General features: G+C 44.8%; 1 protein-coding gene across 1 annotated transcript in view; it reads left to right on the top strand.

Moving 5' to 3' along the window:
- NWD1 (NACHT and WD repeat domain containing 1) overlaps nt 1-20,002 on the top strand; it is a 95,407-nt gene that overhangs the window by 26,874 nt on the left and 48,531 nt on the right. The window contains exons 5-9 of the mRNA XM_030219929.1: nt 844-1,044; nt 2,521-2,680; nt 9,373-9,490; nt 13,709-13,873; nt 19,238-19,435. Of these exons, the coding sequence (XP_030075789.1) occupies nt 844-1,044; nt 2,521-2,680; nt 9,373-9,490; nt 13,709-13,873; nt 19,238-19,435 (842 nt within the window). The remainder of the gene's footprint in view (nt 1-843; nt 1,045-2,520; nt 2,681-9,372; nt 9,491-13,708; nt 13,874-19,237; nt 19,436-20,002) is intronic.

The raw sequence follows: 20,002 nt of genomic DNA, 5'->3' as shown, positions 1-20,002 counted from the left end.
ATCTACAATGAATATGCATGAGATAAATTTATTTATTTATTTATTTGTTACATTTATATCCCACATTTCCCCACCTATTTGCAGGCTCAATGTGGCTTACATAGTTGCATGCCCTACCTCCCTTGTATACAGATTTATCTCATGCATATTCATTGTGGGTATCCTGAAAACCTGACTGACTGGGTGTGTCCTAAGGACTGGGTTCAGAACCTCTATTCTATATAAACCTTTTTAAATGATGGGCTAGAGCAGGTTCGTCCAAGTTCAGATCTTGAGGATTGAAAACAGGCCAGGTTTTCAGGATAACCGTAATGAATATGCATGAGAAAAATCTGCATGCCCATTACATCCATAGTATGCCGATCAGTGCCTACATCTCTCTCATGCATATTCATTAGGGATATCCTGAAAACCTGGTCTGCTTGCAGCCCTCAAGAACTGAACTTGGACAGGCCTGGGCTAAAGCATGTGTAGCAAAGACTGATGAGGAGATGTAAATCTGCGTATGTAAACTTTAAAGGGGAAACTGCATCTCCCTGCACCATGTCACACAGACTGAATGAAATCCTGGGACAGGAGATGAAATTTTACCCTTCCTCCTCACATGACTCTGTAAACCTGGGCAAGTCACTTTATTGGCCTGAGGTAATAACAGTTAATGACATTAACCCTTCTCTCCTCACCTCTTTGGAATTTTGGTGCTGAAAATGTGCTGCCCATTCATTCACCCCCAGAGTGGCTACACTTCTGTGTCTGATGCACTCTGCTTTGAAAATAACTGTTGAGGGTGGGGACAAAAGTGTTCTATAAATCTGAATTATAGCTATTGTCCCAATGCCTCAGGAATGGGCTCTCAGAGGCGGAGTTGAGAGACGTTTTATCCCTAGATGATGAAGTCCTTGCAGATATTTATCAGTACTGGGTTCCGAGTACTGAGGTCATTCGTCTCCCATCACTGCTGTGGACCCAGCTTCGCTCTGATTTGGGGGAATATCTGGTCGAAAGGCAGGCTGATGGATATACAGTTCTTGCCCTCTATCACAGGTACGTGCACATATTTCACCGCCACTAATAAAATGGTCAAGTAACATTTTCTACTATTATTTGAGGAATATTTTAAGACTTTCATTGTGTAGTACTTTGAGCCACTCTAGCTTTTACTGTCATCTTAGGTAGGTATCCTCAGCTATGCCTTCTTGGGTACACGTGGCTCATAGTAAAAGCTGGAATGGTTTAAGTTGCAGTGGAGTGGAAGTTTTAACATATTTCCTGTTCATACTCTGTTCCAGAAAGATACCAAGTGAATGGGCAAAATATGGTATGCAGTGGTTAACAAATAATTACTCATGGAAGCCGATGAGATCCTTTGGCCAAATTAAGCTCCACTGAGGTGAATTCCAGTCCAAATGCCTGATCACTGGGCTAGGTAGAGCTAGGGATGCTGCAGAATCACCATTTGCATCCTCCCAGGGAACAATAAGCGATCTGATTTAGTGCATAGGCTTACAATGGAGCATGGCCTCACTTTCTCCTGAGTACTGAAGCTACAGTACAGGTGCTGTGTCCAGACTTGCCAAGTCACATGCATCAGGCATGTGACATATGCATTGAGCCCCCTTCTCCAGCTCACACGCACAAGTGTCCTTCTCCACCATTGGCATTTTGCTTTTTTCCTCCCCTTGCATTAAGGCAGTGCTCTCCCTTTCCCAGTTTGACAACACTCTCTCTCTCTCTCTCTCTCTGTCTTGCTCCCTCACCACCTTTGATTACCAGCAACAGCAGAAGCAGCAGCGCTGAGAATGACTACATCAGCCAGCTTGTGGGACCTAGGTCCCGCGAGCTGGCTGATGTAGCCCATTCTCAGGGCTGCCACTTCTGTTGCTGCTGGCAATCTAAGGTGAGACATTTAAAGGACCAGGGGGTGGTGAGAGAGAGACAGAGAGAGTGTGTGTTGCCAAACCAGGGAAGGGAGAGCACTGACTTACTGCGAGGGGAGGGGGAAAGGGAAAAGACTGAGCTGATGCCATGAGAGTAGGGGAGGAGAGGGGAAGGAAGGGGGGGGGCAAGGGAAGGGAGAGAGCTGCCATACCATACAATACCATACCACACCACACCACAAGGGGAAGAAGTGTTGGGGGGGGGGGGGAGCTAAATGATGCCAAGATCTGCAGGGAAGAGGGAGAAATACTGAACCCATGGGGTGGGACTCAGAGAAGACAGAGGAAAGCAGAAACCAGAGATTAAGATTAACACGATTAGAAAAGTAAAATTAGCAGATAACAAAGGCAGAAAAGTTTTTTTTTATTTTCTAGTTATTGATTAGAATATGTCAGTTTTTGGAATGTATATATGCTAGAGCTGGTTTAAGACTTGGTAGGGAACCACGAGAGAAATCTCATTCATTGGCCTTAAATCTCTAGCATAGTGGTAGTATATCTCCAGCTTTGGGATGGGCCACCTGTGGTGTATCTGTGTGTCTGGCATACAGTATCAGTCAGTCTGTTATGTGCATCCTTGCAGGCAGTTTCTTGAAGTGGTGAAGGAATGTTACCTCTCTGTGAGTGACAGGAACCAGCGGCACTGGGTCCTAGCAGATTTCTTTCAAGGGACCTGGAGCCAGGGTGCCAAGAAGCCCATTAAACTTCCCTTCCTTGAAAAGGCTTTGGAAGCTGACAGAAAGGTAAGCTTGGAAAGGAGGGAGGGGGACATAGGGGGACCCACCTGCAATGTCTTCTAGTTAAAAGGGGTCAGTTTTCAAAGAGTTCAGATGCCTAAATCAGCCCCTTTGAATCTGATTAGGGCTGAGAACCTTAGTTTAGGCCAGTGGTTCCCAAACCCATCTTGGGGGCTCCCCAGCCAGTCAGGATATCCACAATGAATATTCATGAGAGAAATTTGCATGTAGTGGAGGCAGTGCATGCAAATCTCTCTCATAAATATTCATTGTCGATATCCTGAAAACCTGACTGGCTGGGGAGCCTCCGGACAGGTTTGGAATTGGGATCCACTGGTTTAGACAAAAAAAAAAAAATTACTTATCACTGCTGTCCAATTCTAGACACCTAACTTAGAAAATCAAAAATTTAGGAACCTAAGTGAAGTACTGAACAGTTTTTAAATATTGACCAAGTTTGGTTCTGTATAACTTCTATTGTGTATTATACTGCCAACCTGTGATCTATGGTCATATCGATTAACTCAGGTGCTCTGTAAGGGCATAGGAGCTTTGATCCAATCAGTCATGAGTGCTAGATGTTCCCTTTTTTCTATTTTGTGATGTATCTTGTAATCTTTATCCCAGCTGGTCACCTCAAAAAGCGGTACTTCATGGGGAGGTTTTAATACAGCGTGAGAAACTTCCATATCAGACCAACTTTTTGACCTAAGCTAACAATTACCATCTTTTTTCTGAGCCCCGAAACAAAATCTTGTCTTTGTGCATTGCATTCAACTGAAATATTCTTTATATTGTACAATCTCTTTCATCCAGACACTCTTTTCTTACAATAAGTTCACTCTCAAATTCTATATATGGTGCTCAAAATTGTGCATACAATTTAATTGAATAATAAACCAATTAGTGCCAATAATTGACTTCTAAAAATCATTTATTGGTGCTAATTAGCAACAGTTTGCTTTTACATGTTGTGATAAAGAGGCAGATGCAGCAACCAAACGTAAAAAAATCTAAATCGTTAAAGTCCCTAACGATTTTAAAATAACGAAAAATGCACCAAAAAAAAAAGTCACACATGCTGGAATCGGTATTGAAACGTAGAATGTATCAAAGAATCACAATACACATCGTTAATCGGCCCCCAAATCATGCGCAGAGCAGCCAAGCGTTATGTTAGCTGCTCTGCGCATGCCACAAACAGTCAAATCACAAGCACATGGCAAATTGAATTGACACATAAAAAAATAAAACTAAAAAAAGGATCGGGAGGGGGCAAGGGCGCTCATCAGGAGCGTCCTGTACGGACGGCCTTGCCCCCCCCCCCGCCGCTGCTCCCCACTTTCCGCCGCTCCCCCCACCCCGAAAAAGCAAAATTGTAGCAGCCCCTGCCCCCCTCCCTTCCTCACTACTCTCAGCTCCGCCTCCCGACATCCTCCGTCTGTGCCCCGCCCCCTTTGGGGGTCGTCGCCGCCATTCCCCTTCTCCATCGGGCCCCCCTCCCTCTTACCGGGCCCGTGCAGCGCCTCTTTCCTCTGTCCGAAGGCGCTGCACGGGCAAGAAGAACGCTGAATCAGCTGATGCCTGCCTTCGCGATGGCGCGTCTTTCTCCTGCTGCGCCCGCCCCTGTCTGACGTCAGTTACTGACGTCAGACAGGGGCGGGCCCAGGAGGAGAAAGACGCTCTATCGCGAAGGCAGGCATCAGCTGATTCAGCGTTCTTCTTGCCCGTGCAGTGCCTTCGGACAGAGGAAAGAGGCGCTGCACGGGCCTGGTAAGAGGGAGGGGGGCCCGATGGAGAAGGGGAATGGCGGCGACGACCCCCAAAGGGGGCGGGGCACAGACGGAGGATGTCGGGAGGCGGAGCTGAGAGTAGTGAGGAAGGGAGGGGGGCAGGGGCTGCTACAATTTTGCTTTTTCGGGGTGGGGGGAGCGGCGGAAAGTGGGGAGCAGCGGCGGGGGGGGGGGGGCAAGGCCGTCCGTACAGGACGCTCCTGATGAGCGCCCTTGCCCCCTCCCGATCCTTTTTTTAGTTTTATTTTTTATGTGTTTTCTGAGGTCCTTTGGACCAATCACAGCGCTTTTAGCTCTGCTAATGCGCTGGGATTGGCTCAAAGTTTGTTTATTTTTTCACTTAACACTTTTTCCTGGCACAGAGCTGTCCTAACGAGAGGTCCAGACCTCTCGTTAGTTTTCCTGCCTTTTTCCTGCGTAAAGGCAATCGGAAAAGGTTAGTGCATGTCGTTTCAATGGGGTTTTCACACTAATTGCTCATCTCCATTCCGTTTTCGTTAGCTGCTACTGTCGTCGGAAAATAGGCTTAAGTGCATGGAAAGGATCGGAAATTCTTCCCCGAGGGCTCATTTAACGATGAAAAACGTTTAGTGCATCTGCCTCAAAGTCACATCCAGGATAGTTGGGTTAAGGCAGTTTCAGTCTGAAATACAAGTCCAGAAGGCATTGCAGGCAAGGAGCCAGGGGGTGAGATGAGGAACCCGGACTGGACTCCTAGCTGCAATAGGGGAAGACATGGTTGTAAGCTGGCAGGATGTATAGATTGGCTGCCACTAGGGGGAAAGAGAGATAGGAAACCCTGTGTGCAGGAGCTCATCATTAGTCTAATGCTCAACTCAGCTGGTATGGGTGTGGAGGAAGCTAATGGAAGGAGAATGATTGGTTGTGAGAGCAGAAGCCAGGGATTGATTAGGCAGGTGGGAAGGAGTCCCAGAGGACAGAAGCAGAGAGAGAGAAGCAGTTGCAGGCTGAAAACCCTTGGGTAAGAGAGGTCCCTAAAGTACTGAAGCAGGCTGAAATCCCTTGGGTGTGAGGAAGTTCCAAAAGTGTTTGTAGGCTGAAAATCCTTGGGTAAGGGAGGTCCCTAAAGTATTGAATTTACCAGTGAAGTTGATGCAGGGTGAAATCCCTTGGGTATGAGGAGTCCCTAAAGTACTGAACTCTTCTGAAGGTAAAGAGAGTAGAAGGTAGAAACTGCTGCTTTGTGATTTAACTGTGATGATGAACTGAAAAACTGCTTCTATTTGGAATTGAACTACTGTTTATTGTGCACTGGATAAAGAGCCCAGACTGGAGCTGACTGTGAGCCTTCATTGAATCCTGGTATGTGCTGATAGCCTACTGCTTAAAGGGGACTATTTGCCACACACTTTCAGGCAGGGCCGCCGAGAGGGGGGGACAGGGGGGACAAAATTCCTGGGGCCCGGGCCTCCAAGGGGACCCAGCGCCGCAGTCCCACCCGCCACCGGGCCCCTTCCACCCGAACCCCCACCAGCAGAAGTGCTGTCTTTCGTTCTGATTCCGGTGTGCGCGGCCCACACAGACGCACTCCTCTCAGCTGATGTTCGCTGTACTCTGAAGGCTTCTGTGCGTCTGTGTGTCTGACATGCAGGACGTCAGATGCACAGAAGCCTTGCAGAGTACAGCAAAGATCAACTGAGAGGAGCGCGTCTGTGTGGGCCGCGCACGCCGGAGTCAGAACACAGCACTTCTGCTGGCGGGGGTTTGGGAGGAAGGGGCCCAGCCCGGTGGCGGAGGTGGGTGGGACTGTGGTGCCGGGCCTCCCTCGGGGGGGGGGGGGGGGCGACGACAACCTGGGGGGTGGCAGTGGGGTCGTGGCCAGGGGCCCAGGAGCGGCCTTGTCCCGGGCCCGGCCCAGTCTCTCAGCAGCCCTGCTTTCAGGTGGCTTACATGTGTTTAAGATTGAAGGTGAATGCTGCTGTTGGAACTGTGCATCAGGTCTACTAGAAACCTGAATAGAATAAAGTCCTTAAGACTGAAGTTGTTGGTGGACATTTATTTCTGGACTGTACCGGGAGCCCGTGGCTGGAGGAGATTGTTCTATCCTTGGCTGCACCTAGAGGTACCTGGTTACAATGTGCATCTTCCTAGTCAGCATTCTATAAAGATGTGTGTCTAAATTTTTAAGCGTGGATCTGAAAAGGGGGCCATGGGAAGATCACAGGCGGGTCGAGGCATTCCTAACAATTTGCATGTAGTGTTGTAGAATATGGCAAATTTGTGCCTAACTTAGGTGCAAGGATTTACACCAGTTGGTGTGAATCAGTGGTATTCCTTGGTCGGCTGCCACCCGGAGTGGATTGCCGCTGCGCACCCCCCCCCCCGGATGCAGCATCCCCCCCCCCCGAGTACAGTGTCCCCACCCCCTGGGTGTAGTGTCATCCCCGCCCCTGGCGCAGCATCGGTCCCAACCCCCTGGTGCATCACCTCCAACCCCCCCCCCCCCCCAATTGCTTTTAGCTCCTAGACTGCTGGGAGCAGCCGTGCGACTGTCAGCTCCACTAGTTTCCTGCTCCCTCTGCCCTGGAACAGGAAGTAACATCAGAGGGAACAGGGAACGGCGGAGCTGACAGCGTGCACCTGGGGCAGACCGTCCCACCACCCCGCCCTCGGTATGCTGCTTGCACCCAAAATTGGGCGCAGATCCTGTCACTAAAAGCTATTCTAAAAATGGTGCCCAACACGGAGCGTTGTTTATAGAATAGCACTCAGTGCTCATTTTTTTTTTCGCCCAAATCTGGGTCATTTACTGAATTGAGCCCTCGAAGTTTATGCAGTTGTCATTCCTGAATAAATGTTTGGAAGTTAAGAAGTGAGTCAATCTGCATATACAAAGCTAAATTAGTTTTCACCTCTCCAACTGCACAGCGAAATATAGAGCAAGAACAGAACAGACCCCAAAGATATCTGAACCACAATCTTCATACGGATAAAAAAAAATGGGCAAGAAGGGTACAGAAAACCCACAAGCTATTTTGCTTGCATAGATTTGAAGCAGTTTTGCCCAAATATTTCATTTCTGTAAGTACAGATAAAAGATCCACAGAGAAAACTGTGTCAAGCGAATCTTCTGTAAGACAATTCAAAACGCTAACATTAAGAATGAGGGAAAGGTCCTAATGATACTAGTTTCCGCTTGCCTTACTTCCAGACATCACTGGGAAATAATGCATTGCACATGGGAGAGAATTATTTTCAAAGGAATTTGTTTGAGTCACCCAGACAGTTACCTGGGTAAATTCACCTGACTAAAAATTGTAAAAACTGCCCTCATGTCTGTGGCTAGAAGTATATTTATTATTTATTTATTTATTTATTGCATTTGTATCCCACATTTTCCCACCTATTTGCAGGCTCAATGTGGCTTACATAGTATTGTTAAACATGATTATTCCAGGATATCAGGTATAGTTAATATTGTGTGGAGATTAATTAAGGAAGAAGGAAGAAGGAAGGGGTTTATTAGGGAAATTATAGGAGCTGGGCTTTCATAACTGAGTGGGTTGGTGAAGTGGGTTAGTGGGGCTCTAGGTTCTCATTATAGGCCTTGTTAAAGAAGTATGTCTTCAGAGATTTGCGAAAGAGAGTTGTTTCGCCGATTGTCTTCAGGTCTGTGGGTAATGCTTTCCATAAATGCGTGCTCATGTAAGAGAAGGTGGTGGCGTGCATCATCTTGTATTTTAGTCCTTTACAGCTGGGGAAATGCAGGTTGAGAAATTTGCGAGATGATCTTGTGGCGTTTTTGGGAGGTAGGTCCACGAGGTTTAGCATGTAGGTTGGGGCGTCTGCCTGAATGATTTTGTGTACAATCGTGCAGATCTTGAATGCAATGAGTTCCATAAGTGGGAGCCAGTGAAGTTTCTCTCTTAACGGTTTTGCGCTTTCATATTTAGTTTTGCCAAATATGAGTCTGGCAGTAGTATTCTGGGCAGTTTGGAGTTTTTTGATAGTCTGTTCTTTGCAGCCAGCTTAGAGTGCGTTGCAGTAGTCCAGATGACTTATTACCATTGACTGTACCAGGGTACGGAAGATGTACCTCGGGAAGAAAGGTTTTACTCTTTTGAGTTTCCACATGGAGTAGAACATCTTTTTCGTAGTGTTTTTCACGTGGGTATCAAGAGTGAGGTTTTGGTCAATGGTGATTCCAAGAATCTTCAAGTTTTGTGAGACAGGAAGAGAGCAGTATGGTGTGCACTGTTTTCATGGTGTGTGTGCTTTTCGCCAAGGGAAAAGGTTAGCCTAGGGAAGACAAAGTTCATGCAGGGATTTCATTCTGAAGTCCCCACATGTCCTTTGCTATACATACTTCCATCTGTTATACAGCAGGTACAAGTAAGTAACTGTGGTCCCTGCTGGCCCTTCGATTTCAAAGAGAAATTCCACAGAGAAAATTAGTTTGCAGATCCACAAATTCAAAGTGCCCACAGATCAGCAAGCTCCCTGAAGGGTTGAAAATTGTTCCCAAGATGCACTAGTTCAGACCTGTGCAAGCAAACAGCTCCTTTTGTGTTTTTTCATTCCTTCATTGTGCAGCAATCATGAAATCTCTTCCTAAGCATTTAATGAATTGTTTGCTCACACCTTTTTCAGTAGTAGCTCAAGGTGAGTTACATTCAGGTACACTGGATATTTCTCTGTCCCAGGTGGGCTCACAATCTAAGCTTGTACCTGAGGCAATGGAGGGTTAGGCGACTTGCCCAAGATCACAGGGAGCAGCAGTGGGATTTGAACTGGTCACCTCTGGATTTCAAGACTGGTGCTCTAACCACTAGGCCACTCCTCCACTCCAGACATGCTATGCTGTCTGTTTTGTCTGTTCCTGTGATGTCCCACTTTCAGCCTCTAAACCAATGTGTTATTTTCTCCCCTCTCTATCCCAACTAGGTGGCAAGTCAACCCCTGTGGTTTTCAGATTGTGTTGCCAACCTGCGGAAGCTGAGGGAGCTGCCATTCCATTTGTTAAATGCTGGTCGTGTGGATGAACTGAAACGGGATGTGCTAGGTAGGTAGGAACTGTAAACCATAGGGTTGGTCCATAGGGCCGTGTACTGCCCCTGCTCCCTAGGTGTGGAAAGCTACAGTGGAACCATAGACACTAATGAATAGTTATCAAACAGCTCCCATTTTTCCCCTATAGCATCTATGGACTTGCAGTTCCTAATTTGCAATTAGCAAGGCCATAAGGAAGGGGAAGGGATTTGGACATGTCTTTTCCAGTAGTAGCTCGTTACATTCAGGTACAGTTGATATTTTCCTGCCCCTGGAAGGCTCACAATCGAAGTTTGTACATGAGGCCACAGAGAGTTAAGTAACTTGTCCAAGACCATAAGGTGTATCAGTGGGATTTGAACCAGGCTCCCCTGGATCTCAGCCCACTGTATTGCTCTAACTGTTAGGTTACAGCGGGAACAAAAGAAGTGGCTCAAAGTTCCTGGGATTATCTCTTGACCCTACTCAGTGTGACAATGCCAGACTCATCCCTCAAGTGACACCTAGCCCAGAAATGTTCTTATGCCAACTACTACTACTACTACTACTACTACTACTATTTAGCATTTCTATAGCGCTACAAGGCGTATGCAGCGCTGCACAAACATAGAAGAAAGACAGTCCCTGCTCAAAGAGCTTACAATCTAATAGACAAAAAATAGAGTAAGCAAATCAAATCAATTAATATGTACAGGAAGGAGGAGAGGAGGGTAGGTGGAGGCGAGTGGTTACAAGTGGTTATGAGTCAAAAGCAATGTTAAAGAGGTGGGCTTTCAGTCTAGATTTAAAGGTGGCCAATGATGGGGCAAGATGTAGGGGCTCAGGAAGTTTATTCCAGGCATAGGGTGCAGCGAGACAGAAGGCGCGGTCTGGAGTTGGCAGTAGTGGAGAAGGGAACAGATAAGAAGGATTTATCCATGGAGCGGAGTGCACGGGAAGGGGTGTAGGGAAGGACGAGTGTGGAGAGATACTGGGGAGCAGCAGAGTGAGTACATTTATAGGTTAGTAGAAGAAGTTTGAACAGGATGCGAAAATGGATAGGGAGCCAGTGAAGCGACTTGAGGAGAGGTGTAGTATGAGTAAAGCAACCCTGGCGGAAGACGAGACGGGCCGCAGAGTTTTGAACCGATTGGAGAGGGGAGAGGTGACTAAGTGGGGGCCAGCAAGAAGCAGATTGCAGTAGTCTAAATGAGAGGTGATAAGGGTGTGGATGAGGGTTTTGGTAGAGTGCTCGGAAGCTCGGAGCTGCCTTGAGACTTGGTTAATGTGATGCTTGACTGTGGAACATTTTATGTTATGCTATTTTTCTTACATATTGGCTACTGGACAAAATAAAAGTAGGGTTAAATGTCCATTTTTCTCGAGGAGGGTAAATTGTGGAGTGCAGCTGGGATCTGTATTGAGACTGGTGATATTTAACATATTTATAAATGATCTGGAAAGCGGAACTACAAGTGAGATGATTAAATTTGCAGATGACACAAAACTATTCAAAGTTGTTAAAACACATGTGGTCTGTGAAAAATTGCAGGAAGACCTTAGGAAACAGGAAGACTGGGCATCCAAATGACAGATGAAATTTAATGTGGACAAATGTTTAATGTTTATATTTAATTAAAACGCAATATCTACCTTTCAAATAAATCAAGGTGGTTTACACTTAAAACAAAGTGATGCACTTTGGGAAGAAGAATAATCCACATCATAGTTACCTGGTGTTGGGATCCATCTTAGGAATCAGCACCCAAGAAAAAGATCTAGGTGTCACTGTAGACAATATGCTTAAATGTTCTGCCCAGTGTGTGATGACAGCCAAAAAAGCAACAGTATGATAGAAATTATTAAGTAAGGGATGGAAAATAAGACCAAGAATATTATAATCCCTCTGTATCGTTCCATGGTGTGACCTCAACTTGACAATTGCATTCAATTCTGGTCGCCGTATCTCAAAAAAGATATAGCGGAATTAGAAAAGGTTCAAGGAAGAGTAACCAAAATGATAAAGGGGATAGAACTACTCCCATATGAGGAAAGGCTAAAGAGGTTAGGGCTCTTCAGCTTGGAATAGAGATGGCTGAGGGGGATATGATAGAGTGGTGTAGAATGGGTAAAAGTGCTTCAATTTTTTACTGTTTCAAAAAGTACAAAGACTAGAGACACTCAATGAAGTTGCATGGTAATACTTTTAAGACGAGTAGGAGGAAATATTTTTGCACTCAACAAATAGTTAAGCTCTGAAACTTATTGCCAGAGGATGTGTTTACAGCAGTTAGCTTATCTGGGTTTAAAAAAAGACTGGACAAGTTCCTGAGAAAAAGTCCATAGTCTTCTATTGAGATAGACATAGCCATTGCTTGTCTCTGGGATCATTAGCATGAATCTTGCTACTATTTGGGATTCTTTCAGGTACTTGTGACGTGGATTGGCTACCGTTGGAAATAGGATATGTTAATATATGGCCTGGTTTTAGATCTATCACTGGAATTGTGATGGACAAAGCCACAGAGCCAAAAATATCTGAAAAGGTACTGATTAGGCCAAACAAGTAACAAATGAATTAATATTTGAGAATCTGCAGAAAGCAGGTCTGAACAATGATTCAATAACACAAACAGGTACAATGTTCAAATAAAATATAGCACCTGTAATGAGAGAAGGATGGATAAAATGGAAAAAAATGTGGCTCTCAAAATGGGGCTTATTTTTTTATATTAATGTATAAAATGATACAGAGATCAGAAGATGTGATGAGAGGTGTTGCAAAAACATTATGTGAAACTGGTATCTCAACAGAAAAATATGTTAGTAACCGCAAAAACAGTTTGTTCTAAAAACATGTTGACATAACCGGAAAATGTGGCAACCTGTTGAAATAGATGGAACGGAAGGAGCTGGGTACAAATGCACAGATGGCAGGACGCGAAAGTATAACCGCAGAAATTGAGAAATAACTGACAAAAATGTACCTCACCATAGACTTCTATGGAGAGGTAAGTGTATAAAAGAAGAGAGATTCTGGCTTAATTTGGGAAGTCGTCCTCAGCACTTCTCAGACGGCGGAGCGCTGTGCTATTGAACCCAGAATCTGTCCGATGTCTGTACTGAATTGAAACATTGGTAAGAATAAATATCTTTCTATCTGAAATCTATTTCTGTCTTTATTTTCAAGTATTCCTTATTTTACTAACTAAACAAAACTAAACACACACCAGACACTCATTTGGTGCATAAAATACTGATAGATTCTAACAGACTATATGTGGGAACATAAATGGCCCAGAATATACTTAGATCCAGAAAGACAGAAAGCAGTAGTTATGGGAATTAGTTTCGAATTGCGGCTGTTGATGCCTGCCCAGACCAGACCCCCATGGGACTGGGTGACGATGGAAGTAAGAAAAACAATTCAGAATCTTCTGGATGAACTTAGTACGTTCAATCCTCCATATGGAATAGCCCAAGGAGGACGAAAACGAGGTCAACCAAAACAGTAGCAAAACAGATACTAGGCTAGGTTGATATATATATCTATCTATAAGGTATCTAGCTATCTGTATTTTAGGCCTGTGCTTCTGCTGTAGGTGTTGGTACATGAGCAGAAGAACCATAGTAATGGGGGAGGAATGGGGAGGTGGAAGTCAGTTTGGGAAGAATGATAGCCTAAGATAAGCTTGTAAAGGAAATTGTGTATTAAGGAATGCGTGTTTCTGGTTCTTCCTGTAAGAAAGATGGTTCTCCCCATAAGGGATATCTTCACCAGGGCTGTCCCATGAGCCACGGGGTGGGGGTGCTAGGGGCATGTTGCACAGAGCACGATTCCAACTCACGATGCTCATGGCCTTCACCATAGACTTGGCTTGTGTAATCTGCTGAATTTGGGACCTGTGCCATTTCAGCAGTATCTCATATCTCCATGAAAGAGACTGTAAATTTCACAGACTAGACTTCATGTGTATTATAGTGTTCTTATTGATTTAGGGCCTGATTTCATATACATTTTTTTCCAGAATGAGAAAAAGTCCTTTTTCTGAATAAGGCCCTATATAGGTTGTAAGTAAACACACAAGATTAAGAATAGACTTCTAATGATCTTGGAATCCATTACCTCTCTTGTGTCAAGTGCTTATTTTCACAGTTTGGATTGTGCAAAAATTCTTAGAACTGTCCACCTCTTTTCACCCTCAGCCTGAATTATGAACCATTCTGATGGCTTTTTCCTTCCTTTTGCTAGGAAACATGAGCTGGATCAGCTGTAAAATAATTTCCTGTGGCATAAAAAGTGTAATAGAAGACTTTGCCATGTGCTGTGCCAAGATCGATTCTCCAGAGGCTGAGCTCCTGAGAGATGTCCTCCTACTTTTGAAGCCCACTGCTGACTTTATGGAAGGCAAACCAGGTAAGGAAGAGAGAACATCTCAAAAACAATGGACGCTTCTTTACATAAATGCAGACAGGAACAATAAATCCCAGGCTTCATCAAACTATTCATAAGTATTGCCATACTGGGACAGACCAAAGGTCCATCAAGCCCAGCATCCTGTTTCCAACAGGGGCCAATCCAGGTCACAAATACCTGGCAAAATCCCCAAAATGTACAAAATATTTTATGCTGTTTATCCCAGAAACAAGCAGTGGATTTTCCCCAAGTCCATTTTAATAATGGTCGATGGATTTTTCCTTTAGGAAGCCATCCAAACCTTTTTTCAACCTCGCTAAGCTAACCACCTTTACCACATTCTCTGGCAATGAATTCCAGAGTTTAATTATACGTTGAGTGAAGAAAAGCTTTCTATGATTCGTTTTAAATTTACTACTTTGTAGCTTCATTGATCTCAATTAACGAATAACTACCCCAAATTTTCTGTGTTTACCATTTAACCATTATTGGAAAGTGAAGTGGAACAGACAGCAACTCCTGATGCAGCTGTTGGTGAAATGGGGATTCCTTGTCGGATTATGCTGGATGAGAGTCAAAGATCTTTGGTGGCATAGTATGTGATGATATTACAAGATTGATTGGCCATACAAAGAATCAGCTGTGTTTGGATAAAAGTTACTTATACATATGAAGCTGAACTGTTCCAATTTTTTGTATGCAAATTACAATTTAAATGTCAGTGGTAGCTGTTCTAGTCCACATTTAAAGGTAATAAATAGATATAAAACAAAACAGAGAAAAGAAAATCCATAGAATCTAGAAAAGCACAGAAATCAACTACCCTAGGATCACTAATAGATTCTAGGTGTAAGTTAATATTTATTTATTTATTGGGCTTTATTAACCGCCTTTATGAAGAGATTCACCCAAGGCGGTGTACGGTAGGTACAGTTTAACCTCAAACTTACAATTTTGTTAACAGCATAACAATAGTAAAATGTGCAAGTATAAACATAAATACAATGAAAGAGGAAAACTTGAAAACCAGCAAATTGAAAACTAATAATAAGACTACCATGAAATAGGGTCGAGAACAAACACACTTAGCAGCACTGAAATTCAAATAGCAAGAGATATAATACGATATAAGCATAATAATGATGGAATATCTAATAAGCACACAAGTAGAACATTCAAATAACAATGCTACAGTGGCGTACCAAGGGGGGGGGGGGGCAGTGGGGGTGGTCCATCCCTGGTGCACGCCGCTGGGGGGTGCCGCGGCGCACGCCTGTGGGCTCCAACTTCGCGAACTTCGCTCGTTCGCTGCAGCTCCCTCTGCCCCGGAGCTGCAGTGAACGAGCGAAGTTCACGAAGTCGGAGCCCACAGGCGTGCGCCGCGGCACCCCCCCCCCCAGCGTCGTGCACCCAGGGGGGGTGCCATTTCACCGGGGGGGGGGGGGGGAAGGTGTCATTTCACAGGCGGGGCGGGGCGCGCTGCACCCAGGGGGCGCATCGGCGATCCGCCCCGGGTGCCATCCATGCTAGGAATGCCACTGCATTGCTATGATATGTGGAGGGGCATAATCAAACGGAGCGCCCAAGTTTTCATGAGGGCGTCCTTGCAGGACGGCCCCGTATAGGGGCGGGGCAACCCATATTATCGAAACAAGATGGGTGTCCATCTTTTGTTTCGATAATACAGTCGGGGACGCCCAAATCATGAAATTTAGGTTGACCTTAGAGATGGTCGTCCTTAGGTCATTTTTGAGATGGTCGTCCCCGGTTTTCGGCAATAATGGAAACTGAGGACGCCCATCTCAAAAATGACCAAATCCGAGCCATTTGGTCATGGGAGGAGCCAGCATTCGTAGTGCACTGGTCCCCCTCACATGCTAGGACACCAACCAGGCACCCTAGGGGGCACTGCAGTGGACTTCAGAAAAAGGTCCCAGGTGCATAGCTCCCTTACCTTGGGTGTTGAGCCCCCCAAACCTCCCAAAAATCTCAAACCTACAACTGTACACCACTACCATAGCCCTTAGGGTTGAAGGGGGGCACCGGCATGTGGGTACAGTGGGTTTCTGGTGGGTTTTGGAGGGCTCACATTTACCACCACAAGTGTAACAGGTAGGGGGGGTGGGCCTGGGTCTGCCTGCCTAAAGTACACTGCATCCACTATAACTGCTCCAGGTACCTGCATACTGCTGCGATGGACCTGAGTATGGCATTTGAGGCTGGCATAGAGGCTGGCAAAAAAGTATTTTTAAAGAATTTTTTTGAGGGTGGGAGGGGTTTAGTGACCACTGGGAGAGTAAGGGGAGGTCATCCCCGATTTCCTCCGGTGGCCATCTGGTTAGTTCGGGCACCTTTTTTAATGCTTGGTCGTGAAAAAAAATGGACCAAGTAAAGTCGCCCAAGTGTTCGTCAGGGACGCCCTTCTTTTTTCCATTATCGGCCGAGGACGCCCATCTCCTAAGCACGCCCTGGTCCCGCCTTCGCTACACTGCCGACATGCCCCCGTGAACTTTGGTCGTCCCCGTGATGGAAAGCAGTTGAGGGTGCTCAAAATCGGCTTTCGATTATGCCGATTTGGGCGACCTTGCAAGAAGGACGCCCATCTCCCGATTTGTGTCGGAAGATGGGCGCCCTTCTCTTTTGAAAATTCACCTGATTATCTCTCAGTAGTATGTTATATGAGGCGTTTAATACATGAGGCATTTAAGACCACTTGCCAGGAGTACAATAAAATCAATTCAATGAATCTAATAGTGTGTTTTCAGTTATCCTACACACTATTATTTCTAATGATGGTGAGCTGAATAGTTAAATGGTAGTCCTGGAAAAATTGGGATAATTTTTAGTTAACTGAGGTATTTTTCTCTATTTTGGTTGTGAATAGTTTGATGAGGACTGGGATTTACTATTCCTGCCTGTGTTTATATAAAAAAAAGTGACCACTGGTTTTGAATTGTTTATAATTACGCTTCTGTCTCTTAATAAGATTAGTTACTTGAAGAGAGCACATCCTCATCCCTGACAAAGAAGTAAAAAGGGGAAATAGATAGCCCATCTTCTCCAAAAAAAAGATGATATGTTATGCTACAGCATTAATTTTAACTTAACCTTCTGTATCCTCACAGAAGTCGCTGTTTTGTGGTGCATAATGTTACAGGAACGCTCAGCCCTTCATCTAAGTTATCATTGTTCCATAATATCCATGTTGCTGGACTACCGAGCCCACTCCATTTCACATGGTATACCTAAACCAGTCACTGCAGTCACACATACATATGCTCTTCCCAAGACTACAATATAATGCATAAATGTTGTTTTTCCTCCTCTGGCTAACTTTGTTAGGAAAACAGCGTTCAGGCCCCAATACACTATGTGGAAGCTCAAACATATAAAACCTTACTTTCCCAGGGATTCATTCTGCAACATGATCCAAACCATGGTGTTAACCCATGTAGACTACTGCAATAGCATTTATGTAGGCTGCAAAGCTCAAATCATAAGAAAACTACAGACAGCACAAAACACGGCTGCCAGACTCATCTTCGGAAAAACACGCTTCGAAAGTGTGAAACCCCTCCTGAGAAGCTTACATTGTCTTCCTATTAACGCTCACATAACTTTCAAAATATGCACAATAGTTCACAGAATCTTCTACGGACTCGCACCAGATTACATGACGGAACTTATCGATTTACCAATAAGAAACATGACGAGAACAGCAAGAACCTACCTAACCTTTCACTACCCCAATTGCAAAGGAATAAAAAACAAATCTTCACATGCCACCAGCCTCTCGTTTATAGGCACACAACTTTGGAACTCACTACCCAAAGACCTGAAACTCACAGAAAACTACCTACAATTCAGAAAAAACCTGAAAACACATCTTTTCAAGAAGTCTTTCCCCCCTGGATCTTCCTAATCCCATACCATACATAACGAAAAGTTCAGAAATGGAAAACAATAATATTAACCTCTCTCACAATATGCTAATATATCAACCTAAGCGTTTATTGTACTTCTGTATTATGTAGAAATCTAAATTTTGTAACCGCCTTTTTAGCAATATGTAAGCCACATTGAACCTGCCATACGGTGGGAAAATGTGGGATTCAAATTCAATAAATAATTAATACTTAAATAGTCTAGAATAGTGGCTCTCAATGTTGTTCTTTGCACACAGCCAGCCAGTCTGGTTTTCAGGATACCAGGTCAATAAAGAGGTGCTGTCTTGCAGCGTAGGAAACCATACACAGATGTATGAAGCTGCTGCTTTACTATCTGTGAGTAAGAAACTGCTGAAGTCATCTTGGATGCTCAGTTTTGCTACCAGGGCTAAGTTTTATGTATCCCTGGTTAGTTGTTTCATGTTTTCACCCCTGATGCAGCCTATTTGGTGAAACATGTCCACGTCGGGATTGGGTCAATAAAAGACTTTCCTGGATTTTCAGTGTCTGTTTGTTTTTTTCCCCTGGTTTTCAGGATATCCACAATAAATATGCATGAATAGAGGCGATGCATGTTAATCTCTCATGCATATTTTCATTGTGAATATCTTGAAAAGCTGATTGGGTGTGTCCTGAAGGCTGGGTTGAATACCATTGGTCTAGGACAGTAGAGGGCAACGTTTATACACAGAGGGCCACATGAATGTCAGTACTATCCCTAGTGGGCCACAACATTAAGTAACGTTAGAACCAGAAATGCACAGAACTCCACGGGCCTTCTGTGATAAATAAGAAAAAAATTAACTAAAAATGATGGAAACAAACTGCTACAGTGGCTATTCTGAAAATATTTGTTGAAATACAGTGTTTAAAATCATTAAAACTCTGGTTAAGACATTTTCTGTGTAAACCAGGGCTTTTCTTGAGGGGGTGCTTGGGGGTACTGAGTACTGGTACTGTTTCCATTGTCTGCTAAAATTGACCCATGGTCCCCAAGTTTATTTATTTATTTATTTGTTGCATTTGTATCCCACATTTTCCCACCTATTTGCAGGCTCAATGTGGCTTACATAGTACAGGCGAGGCGATCACCAATACTGGTATGAACAAACACATAGTGAGGTTATGGTTGAATGAAAGAGCTCAGGCCCTACACACCAATTCTGCCTTGTTATAGATTCTGTGACTAGTTGCAGGGGCCTGGCTATTGTGGAATGGGTCCCTCAGTGATCACCCCCACCCCTGAAGGGTGGCCTGGCATTTGAGTAACGGCACTTTTTTCGCTGGTGTAAACTTCCCATGGTCTTGCTGGTCTAGAAGGATGGCATTACAGTTCTTGCCCTGGATGGCACAGCCTATATAGCCTGACTTTTCAGGACTGGTTGGTAATAATGTGTTCTCCCTTCTCTCCACATAGATGCAAGCATTGTGTACACAGAGATGTTAGCACGACTCCTGTTTTTTGAACCTTCCTACCCCTCTCTCATCGGTGAAGTATGCCAGCAGTGTATAAGATGGTTACGAGGATACCCCCATCCGATATTCATCCCACTGTGTGGATTTTTCCAGCCTCCTGGTGGAGCCCTTCAGACCACAGTTACTGGATTCAAGCAAGGTAGAATCAAATGTCATTTCCTGTGAAGTAGTGATGAATGCATTGCACTGAGAAGTCCAGAGACATGAGGCTTTTAGGGCTTTTTTTTCATGTGTTAAATAAGAAAGCAAGATTGACAGGTGTTCTGGAACTACAGGGAGATAAAATGACTTTTCCAAGGTGATGCAGAAAATCCGTGCCAGGAGGTCATGCACAGTGGCAGAGCTGGAATTAGAATAAACATAGTAACATAGTAGATGACGGCAGAAAAAGACCTGCACGGTCCATCCAGTCTGCCCAACAAGACAACTCATGTGTGCTACTTTTGTGTATACCCTACTTTGATTTGTACCTGTGCTCTTCAGGGCACAGACCGTATAAGTCTGCCCAGCACTAGCCCCGCCTCCCAACCACCGGCTCTGGCACAGACCGTATAAGTCTGCCCAGCACTATCCCCGCCTCCCACCACCGGCTCTGGCACAGACCGTATAAGTCTGCCCAGCGCTATCCCAACCTCCAGTCCCGCCTCCCACCACTGGCTCTGGCACAGACCGTATAAGTCTGCCCCGCACTATCCCCGCCTCCCAA

The sequence above is a fragment of the Microcaecilia unicolor genome, chromosome 11 (assembly GCF_901765095.1).
Source record: "Microcaecilia unicolor chromosome 11, aMicUni1.1, whole genome shotgun sequence".
NCBI classification, from domain to species: Eukaryota; Metazoa; Chordata; class Amphibia; order Gymnophiona; family Siphonopidae; genus Microcaecilia; species Microcaecilia unicolor.
This window is presented reverse-complemented; position numbering and strand designations above follow the sequence as displayed.